At 35.6% G+C, this 9,925-nt stretch overlaps 1 protein-coding gene across 4 annotated transcripts; it reads right to left on the bottom strand.

The window, feature by feature from the left end:
* Window positions 1-128: 128 nt before the first annotated feature.
* LOC107762700 (uncharacterized) lies at window positions 129-9,643 on the bottom strand. Of its 4 annotated transcripts, none has more exons than XM_016581099.2 (10): window positions 9,193-9,598; window positions 9,041-9,073; window positions 7,359-7,465; window positions 6,153-6,221; window positions 5,905-6,020; window positions 5,760-5,814; window positions 1,586-1,706; window positions 1,423-1,470; window positions 1,204-1,298; window positions 129-517 (listed from the first exon to the last, which is right to left on the bottom strand). In XM_016581099.2, exons 1-10 carry the CDS (start codon window positions 9,284-9,286, stop codon window positions 512-514), a joined length of 744 nt encoding a protein of 247 aa, XP_016436585.1. In that variant the 5' UTR covers window positions 9,287-9,598; the 3' UTR covers window positions 129-511. The 4 variants fall into 4 exon arrangements, with proteins under 4 accessions (XP_016436585.1, XP_016436567.1, XP_016436571.1 ...); XM_016581081.2 differs by having other exon boundaries at window positions 129-521; XM_016581090.2 differs by having other exon boundaries at window positions 318-538.
* Window positions 9,644-9,925: the final 282 nt, after the last annotated feature.

Here is a 9,925-nt window from a genome sequence, read left to right on the forward strand (position 1 = left end):
CATTATTGTTATCAGAACAAAAAAGAAAAACAATGACACTTGTTTCACATCAGCCAATAGAGGCGAAACTTCAAAATTGATTTAAAGCTAGACACGGGTATTAAGATTGCAGCTCGGTCCATCTAAAGTACAGGTGAACAAAGTATAATTACTCTAACATTACCAAATACATGCACTGGAGAAACCTGTTATATTTCCTTTCTTTACCTCTAAGAAATCACCACAATGTGAACAGAGGAAGAGACCCACAACCTAGCATCAAAATGCAACATCCAATTCTAACAGAACTGGGAGTAACACCATAGAACACCACGACGCAAGAACAAAACCAAAGCATGTCACAGAACTTGCATGAAAATCATTTCCATTTTTCGAGATGTCATGAATACAAAAACTATAAAATGTCATGACTACAAAAACTATCGACTAAGAAGTCGGTACGAGGGCAAATCCTCCAACCGTGTTATGTCTTCTTGCAAAAGCTCCCTTTCAATTTGTCGACGAGTGGACTTCATAACTGTCTGGAAATAAAGCATATCTAAACATCAGGAATGCAGTACAATTAGTACACATGAAGAAATAATTTATGAAAAGGTCAGTTCTCAAGAAAACATTAGTCTGTACTCGTGCAATTGTCCAGCGCATATAAAGAATTTCTCAAGAAAAGTAACTGAACTTAGTGACTGAAATATAATTAGATACTGAGAATGTATTTGAGCACATATAAAACAGCAAATAACTTTCTTCACAAAACTTCAAACTACTAAGCAGAAAGCAAAACTGACAGCTATATTATGCAGGAAAGAATACTGTAAGTGATAGCTCAACTAAAGATTTTTTTTTCTTTTGATAACTGAAATCCCTGAGAGCCAGTGGTGCACGGTCCGAAAGCCGGTGGATAATGGGTCACCCCTCTACCCTTCTTCACTTAAATATGATACTTCTGTCAGGGTTTGAACCCGTATCATGAACCCTAACCCACAGATCACCCGTTCTACTCTTACCATTAAATCAAAGCCTGGGGCCTGTTGAGCTTAAACTTTTAAGAAGCATATAAACTCCCAAAGTATGGGAACTTTTATGAAAGCATATGGTACAGGATATGACATGAGAAGAATTGAATTATGAAGAAATGAACTTACATATCCCCAACTAAATTTCACTAATTACGCATACAATTCATTAAAAATTAAAGGCACATACATTGAAGTCCATATATGATGCGTGCATGGCAAGCCACTGATTATCCATCAGCTTAAACGTGATACAATATAGCAGATCAAATGCTGATTCATTTTCTGTACAAAGGCAAAAGACATGCTTAGAAGGCAAATGCAAAACTGCAGAAGCATTAAATGGACGACACTTAAGGGTTGACCAATGGAAATGAGGTAGATCTTCAGATAACGGCCAAGCATTTACCTGCAAGAAACTTCAAAAAAGTTGCTCCGACCAGAGTTCTTGGTTTTACTGTAAAGTTGATGCATAATTAGCTAAATGAATCAACACAAGATCTCCTAGATCTTAGATTTGTCTTAGAGTTTCTACATTTTGCTGTAAAAAAGATAATAGAAGGAATACATACTAGCTTCTAGATCAAGCATCTGGATAAGCATAAAAGTGATGTTAACACCAGCAACAGCAAATGGGTATTCCCATAATGCCCTATCACCTTCCTGCTTTTGAAGAAGATCCTGGAATGATTTCTGCAAATAACATTAGGGAGAAGAAGAGGATGAATAGTGGATCTACAACATTACTGCTAGAATTTGGATCAAGCACAGAAGAGTTGTTCGTAATTATTTGTAAACTTGATCATATGGTTCTGCAAATTTATTTCCCTTTTTTTAAATAAAATGAAGCAAGGAAATTGCTCGATTCATCAATCTAAACATTACATGCTCCAGACACAACTCTTGGCTAGAATGACTTGTTATATGCAAGCTCAAACATTTAGGCTTTGAATTATGTCAGTAGACTACCGGACAGCTACACTTGTGCTTGTATAAACTTGTTCCAAAACAAAAAAGCCTCATTTTTGTCTTATGGTAAAAGTGCTGAACAACCATACATTTAGCGTGAAATGTGGAATCTCCTCCATATCCAATGTCACCCAAATGCGAACTATTTCAACACATGAAAGGGTGAAAATTCATTGCCTAGCCAAAATAGTAGGCTTCTTTTGTATCATATCAGTATGTACCACAATAAAAATCAACTAAGTCAATAAAAATCCACTAACAAAAGAGTAACTTTGATGTTTAACTAAAAAAGCTTACATTATGAGTCAAAAGTATATGATTTATTCAACTAATAAAGTTATTATTCTGAATAAATTATTAAGTTAGAATAAGATATACAAGTGTTTAAAATGTGAAAGAGTAAAATGATTAGTTGAAAAGATATCACATTGAGATTAAGACAGTAATAGTAGTAGTATTACTTATATAGGAAGAAAAACCTAGTATCAGTTCATGCTCTTATTAGTTAAAAAATTTTGTCATAAGAAAATTATCCCAAAAAGGAAGGGAATGAGAACAAGTATATCGCGATGGCCAAAAGGAAAAATGTAGGTAAAGTATTTTGGTCAGAGTAAGAAATAGATGGAAAAGTCATGAATTACATTCTTTAATGAGCCAAGTAATATTAGATCATAAGCTTTTCAGCAAATAGTAAGAGAAACATATAATGAAAAAATACTCATAGGACCATGACCAATATTCTAATGTCAAAAATCTTCTGCCTCTCTAATCTTTGAGCAAAGTCAAGGCAACTTTTTGAGGTAGAGAAAAAAAATAACGACACAAAAGAGAATTTCCAGTATCAGGTAAAACAAGGTGGATAATGTTTTTTGTTTTAGGTTTAGCTGGGAGGGAGATTACAGACAAAATTTCTTGTATTTCATTCATGTGCTAAATAAAAGAAATGCTTTCTGATTTAGTATACAAACATAAATGTCAGTGATCAACAGGCAATCATTCCAAGAGAACACATCTGCAAAATTGGTGGTAATTATTTTGAAAACTTTATCAAACATCTTATGCCAGGGATTTAATGCAAATCCAGGCACACTCCTAAAACATCAGATGAATATGTAATACTTTGATGTGGCTAGATTCATGCATTGTCATCGTCAATTCGTGCGTAGAAAGTTCTGCCAAAAATTGGCTATCCTCCAAAAAATATGGAAAAGACATAAGTAACCCCTTGTACTATGGCCGAATTTCTAATTACACACCTATTCTTTGCGAGGGCCCTATTACCCCCTGAACTAATTAATATCCTTTAGAGCTGATGTGGCAGAAGATAGTGTATGTCACCCTCTTTGAGAGAGTGAGAAAGGAGAAAATGTTAAAAATTTATTTTTATAACATTTCTTTTTACTAAATATACAATTTTCCTATTTTTTTTCTTTTTCTTTTTTCTTTTCTTTTTCTTCCTTTGCTTTTTCTATTCTTTCCTCCACCTTCGTCGCTTATAAGACTTGGCTGGACAATAGTTCCGGGTTTCCGGCAGCCTCCATATTCTCCGACAAGATGGAGTAATAGATTTCATTCTTTTTCTCTCCAGATTTCCTTCTCTCTATCTCATGCCACAATTGCACCGGATTACTGCCATTTCTAATCTCTATCTCTACTCATCATTTTTAAACTTCTAATAACAATTGCTTGTCACTGGCAAAAATTGAAAAATCTAAGTCTCAAAATCAATTTCCGATTTAACACAGAAGAAGCCCACGAAAGTTTCCTTCATCAGTTCACCACCCACGCAATAGACCCGTGATGTCGTCGTTTACCGGCTCATCCTTCGCCTCCCGATCTACGGTGATTACTAATACCCCTTTTGACAAAGACTGAGAGTAAACTGTCAGCGTCGCCGGAAAATGCTTCCCATCCCTTTGATTTTCTCACACGGAAAAAGTTTCTTATGTTGAAACTGAATTTTAAGATATGCACTGAGCTATTTTAGTTTTCATTTTCATATTCGCCTCTGTATATAGATTATTTCTTGGGTTTGGTTAAATTAAACTGCTTAATCTCGTAGCTATTTGTATCCCGTGCATGTGCTGGAAAGATGAAGTAAGGAAGAACAGAAGATGGTTTTAATGGTGAAAAGTTGGGGAAAGAAGATCGGATGAAAATAAACTATTTTAGTTGGAAATAGACAGTAGGCGTGTGCATTTCACTACTGAGCACAGATGTGGTAGTGTCATTTCAAGGTGTTATTAATTCCATTTTAAAAGGTTAGGGGATAATAGGACCCCCTCAAAAAATCGGCGTGTAACTGAAATTTCAACCATAGCCTAGTTGGGTACTTATAGTTGGGTACTTGTACTGAAATGGCGGGATTGAGTGGAGGTGCACGCAAGTTGGCATGAACACCACGGTTATTAAAAAAAAATAGAAAAAGAAGAAGTTGCTGACCATATTGGTTCTCTAGAATTAGTATTGTGACAATTCCAATATTGTTGTCCTTGGGCAGAGGGTCTTTGGAACCAGCCTCTCTACCTCCACAAGACAGGGGTAAGGTCTACATACACACTACCCTCCTCAGACCCCACATGTGGGATTACACTCGATATGTTGTTGTATATGGTGGGATTGACCGATTGAGGAATGCATAATCAAATGCAGCCGTATCTTCTACCTCTCTTTGCTTACCATATAGCATTTTTTTAACGATAAGTAATTTACCATAGAGCATATTAATTGATGAAATCTCAGCTTTTATGAAAATGGCAAATCCATGTAGCTTCTCCTGGATCTAATTTTTTCCTAGGCTGAAATATATAACATGTGCCACTAGATCTGATAACACTAAAATCTGCCAACCTTAGAAGTATACTATTATCTTTTCAGGCCTTTCTTTATGTTAAATTTCCAGGGCCTCAAATATCTGAGTTAATTTAATGAGATATAATTGTGCCAAATGTTAAAAGTTGGGGATGGCACATAAACTGCTTCATAGACTTTTTTGATGATGTAAACTGCTTCACATAGACTTCTTACAATTCTGTTGATTTTGTAGCTTAAATGGGTCCAAAATGCTTAACAAACTAGATCTGCACATGTCAATTAGCAGCTTCGTACTCTACAGTCTATCCAACAAATTTGTTTGATTTTACAAGTCAGTTGAAATCGTGCTGTGAATGGTAAAACTTTTCTCTTTATTCGTGGTCAACCGAGATCTACACCAATCTACCAACTTATCCCCAAAAAAAGGAAAAAAGCCATTTACCTGATTTACCCCATCTTCATTCTTAAGTTGCCCAAATTACCTTTAAATAAAATTACTAAGAGAAACACTTACCCAATTGTTTCAAAAAAAATTTAGAAGCTAAGCACAAAGAAAACTAAAGGGTGTCTGCTATTCTTTTCTGTTTGACAGTAGCAGGGAATGGCAGAGATTAACTGAACCATCCTTTAAGATGCCCATAACCAATACCCTCCCAACTACTATTATGTTTTCTAGGTTAAGCAATCAAATAGAATCATACTTTGACAATAGCATGAAAGAAAGAGGTGCATAAGAAACTGTGAGAACATACAGATGTGACACAACAATATGAATAAAAACTACAATATCAGGAGACAAAGTCATAAGACCAGTTTAAGAAGAAAAATAGCTGTTAGGTTACCAAATGATCACCAAATCATAGCACATGTTGATACTAAAGATTAGCTTTTCATTATAAGCATAGAAGGTTTACATGTCACTATGTCATTCCTCCATAAAGAGAAGTCAAAAAGAGGACGCACCGGGAAATTTCTCACGAAATATAACAAGTTCTCCAGTGATATGAATCCGGCACCCCTATCAAAACCAATCAGATATGTTAGTGGTGAACCAAGACCAGAAGGACCGGGAGGTTGGGGTGTGGGGGTGGGGATGATGATGATGTACCTAAAGTCAGTAGATGGATCTTTCCCTTGCCAACCCATTTCCTTCCACTGCTCAGATACTAAACCATGGAGTTCTTCCTCAGGAAAGGCCGCTTTCCACAATGCTCTTAAAGCTTCCTTTTGGGTAGGGAGAGACGAAGATGAACAGTAAGAAATGTAAATTTTAACCTTAATGTAATGTTTAAAAGCCTTAAAGATGTTATCTCACAAGTTCATCAGGAAACAGCTAAGATTTCAAATAGAGGATACCTGATGTTCTGGAATTGAACTATCATATGCAACATCTATACGGTTTTGTAGCCTTAGCAAGCATTCCTCCTGACATTAACAAAGTGGAAGAGAACACCAATAAGCGCCAATGTGCCAAAGATATTCCATACTTCCTCACAGTGCTGTGAAGCTTATCAATCTGAATAACATAATCTCTAAGAATAAAACTGGATAATTGACGAAGTGGGAAATTGAAAATAGAAAGTTATATTGGCAATCAAATCATAGCTATAAGATATGCATGCCTGACAATTGGCACAATATAAAAGATAGTTAAAGCATATGTGAACCTCAACATGAGCTCAATTGGCAGACTGAATAAGAAATTAGATATAAGATATTCATGCCTGAGACTTGGCACAATTTAAAAGATAGTTAAAGCATATGCGAACCTCAACATGAGCTCAATTGGCAGACTGAATAAGAAATTAGATACTCCCTCCGTTTCAATTTAGATGAGGTACTTTGACTCGGCACGGAGTTTAAGAAAAAGAAGATTTTTGAAATTTGTGGTCTTAAAAGCTTAAGGGGTAAAAGTTTTGTGGGACCATGACATTTGTTAAAAGCTTCTCATTAAGGATAAAATGGGTAAAATGAAGAGTTTAAAGTTGAAATGTGTCATTCTTTTTGGAACAGACTAATAAGTAAAGTGTGTCGTCTAAATTCAAACAGAGGGAGAATAAGATATTAATGCCTGAGACTTGGCACAATTTAAAAGATAGTTAAAGCATATGCGAACCTACAATCTCAATTGGCAGACCGAATAAGAAATTAGATATAAGATATTCATGCCTGAGACTTGGCACAATTTAAGAGATAGTTAAAGCACATGCAAACCTCAACATAAGCTCAATTCGCAGACTGGATAAGAAACAAAATAAAATTCACTACCACTCATAACTATCAGCATAAGGAACCAAATAAAATTCACTCCCACTCGCAACACTCAGCATATTCCCTTTTCGTTGGAACGGTAAAGTGTATAATCTTGGAGATAACAATCAGAACTAGAAAACAAATTTGTGTTGCAAATTGGCAGTACCTCTAAGAAATCCTATCCAGAATACAAACTTTCAATAAGAGAGGATCAAAAGAACATAATACTGCATTGCGTTTTATGACACTCTTAAAATTTACCTAACAGGAAGCTTAAACTTCATATTAACCCCTACACTAGACTAATACCTGGACTGGTGTCAAATCAAATGATGGACGAGCATCAATATCTCTTGTCTGGGCACAAACACATGAAAGGCCTCTGCCAAGCCATGCTGCTGATCCTGCCACAACCTCTGTAGTGACAGAAGGAAAAAATAATCTAAGGAAAATGGGAGCTCTAGAGTTTTCAATAACGATGTGCTTCTAGTATTATGAAACAAAAGAAGATTAGATGCAAGAAGAGAAGTATCCTTTTTTTGTGACAAGGAAAAGAAGTGTATCTTTCTTGACACATAGAGAAGACAACACTAAATCATATAAGCAAAGTTTCATAACTAACGATGAAGTGTCAAGAATGCAACAATTCAGCAACTATGACGAGGTTCAATTTTGTAATCAGGATATTAACATAATTAAATCACAATACACGCATAGGTACCAACATGATGTTACAATACAAACACAATGGGCTACACTACTCAGCTAGATAGTAGAAATCTTACCTCCCAAAATTGGTCATTGAGTAGTGAGGACATGAGCATACTTTTTTTCTTTTTCATTGTTTAACCAAGGAAATGTATTGGTAATGAGAGATAAGCACCAAGAGAGTGCTGTTACAAATGTACAAAAACAGCAGGAAACCTTGATCATAACTATGCCATTCAAGTGTCTTAACATTTATGAAATAGCCTTCTTTAAGCACAACAAGAAAAAAGAAATCACCTCCCAACATGGAGCACAAGACAAGAACCACATTCACACAATTATTTCACAAAAAATAATTTCACCATTTGAAAGCTAAAACCAGATGCAATTGTGTGATGTAAATTCCTCAAGGAAAGAGGGGGAGAAAAGCTCTGTCACAGCTGTTTAAATTAACTGATCACAATCCTGCTTTCTGGTAAAGTGCAACCCCTCAGATCAACAGCTATTACTTCTAACAGTCTGGTTAGCTAATCACGGTATTTAATAGTTATGCATATGCAGCCAGTACCACTCCCAAAAGTTAACCTCAATGACCTAGTACATTCACAAGCACTCCTTTCTAGTGTTCTTGTCCATTCTAGAATTATCAGGTATAGTTGGAGTCAATAGAAGCTACATTCCGCACATTTCCCTATTGAAAAGGTCAACAGCAGGCATTCATTTTAACCTACAAACAAAACTACTATGATGTAGTTAGATCATGCATAACAATTGCCATATATTATTAGTGAAAGCTCCTTATCTGAAAAAAGTGTTGGTGAAAGTATTTTTTCTTAGAGAACCAAATAGCAGGGGCGGATGTAGTGTTACTGCTATTGGTCAAACCCTGTATATACGTTATAAGATTCACTAAATAATTACAAATAATAGATTTCAAACCCAGTAAATCAAATGGCCCGTGATAGAATTGCGAACACGAATCCATAAAGTTCAAATCATGGATCCTGCCAAGTAGACAGCTCTATAGCTACTGCCATTCTTTTCCAGTAGCAGCTTAACTAATAGTAATCCATGGAATCAAAAGTCATTCCTCAAATTTTACCAAAAAATAACTCAATTACATAAACAAATGAATCCATTTCCCAAATCATATAGTACTAATATGTTCTGATGCGCACGTGTATAGTATTTAGTGCACACAGATTCATGCATCTATCTCAACACAAAACTAGGGCACGAAAAAACAAAATTGCGGAAAAAGTCAGAAACGGACGCAAACTCACCACAAACGTCAATATTAGCACGCATGAGTAAACCTAATTTCAATCCACAGATAGAAATCAGATAATGAAAGCAGTACGGTAATAGAGCTGGAGAGAGAAAAAAGGAACATGTGTTTGCGTTGTAAAAGTAAAAAACAGGAATATATATATACCAGAAGAAGTAGAATGGCAAGTAGTACTATTTCCTCTTTCAAATCCTTGTGATATCCTCCTAACTGCTACGAACGATTCTCCTCTATCGTCCATTTTACCAATTTCAATGCTAACACTAAATCCAAAGGATCACTGTATCGAAGTCAATGCCGACAGTTGAAAGCTTCCTTTTCTGGAATTGAACGTGAAAAATTGGATAGCGGATTCGGTTTCTTGAATATAAATGGAAGATTCCTTCATCGAAGCCGCAAGATCTGCTATAAGAATGAAAGAAAAATATCTGGACCCAATGGAAAGTTTTCTTTTTAATATATGTTAAGTATTTACGGCCAGCTAAGAGCTAGCAGAGTTGTGTGTGCGCGTGTATATTTTTGAGAGATTCTTGATACGAAATTCTCGTTCCTAGATTTTTCGGCTTAGCAATCAGGGAAAATGACTGAGGTTGGGGTAGGGGTAGCGAAGGGGGTGGGGGTTGAGGGTGATATAAGCAGTTTGTTGAGTTGGGTGGCCTTCTTGTCCGTTATTGGAGGGAAAAAAATTTAATTAAAAAGTTTTAACTATTACATGACTGTGTAAAATAATTTTCGACTTGTCGAATCATTAACTTCATGGAATTAGAAATTGAAAAAAAAGATAGGTTATATGCTAAAACAAGTCAAAAGATAGTGATAATATTAAAAATATTCAAACTGTTTGTGAATATTGTATACCGTCAAAATCGAGTTTGCCTAA

Source organism: Nicotiana tabacum, chromosome 1 (genome assembly GCF_000715075.1).
Source record: "Nicotiana tabacum cultivar K326 chromosome 1, ASM71507v2, whole genome shotgun sequence".
In the NCBI taxonomy this organism is placed as follows: Eukaryota; Viridiplantae; Streptophyta; class Magnoliopsida; order Solanales; family Solanaceae; genus Nicotiana; species Nicotiana tabacum.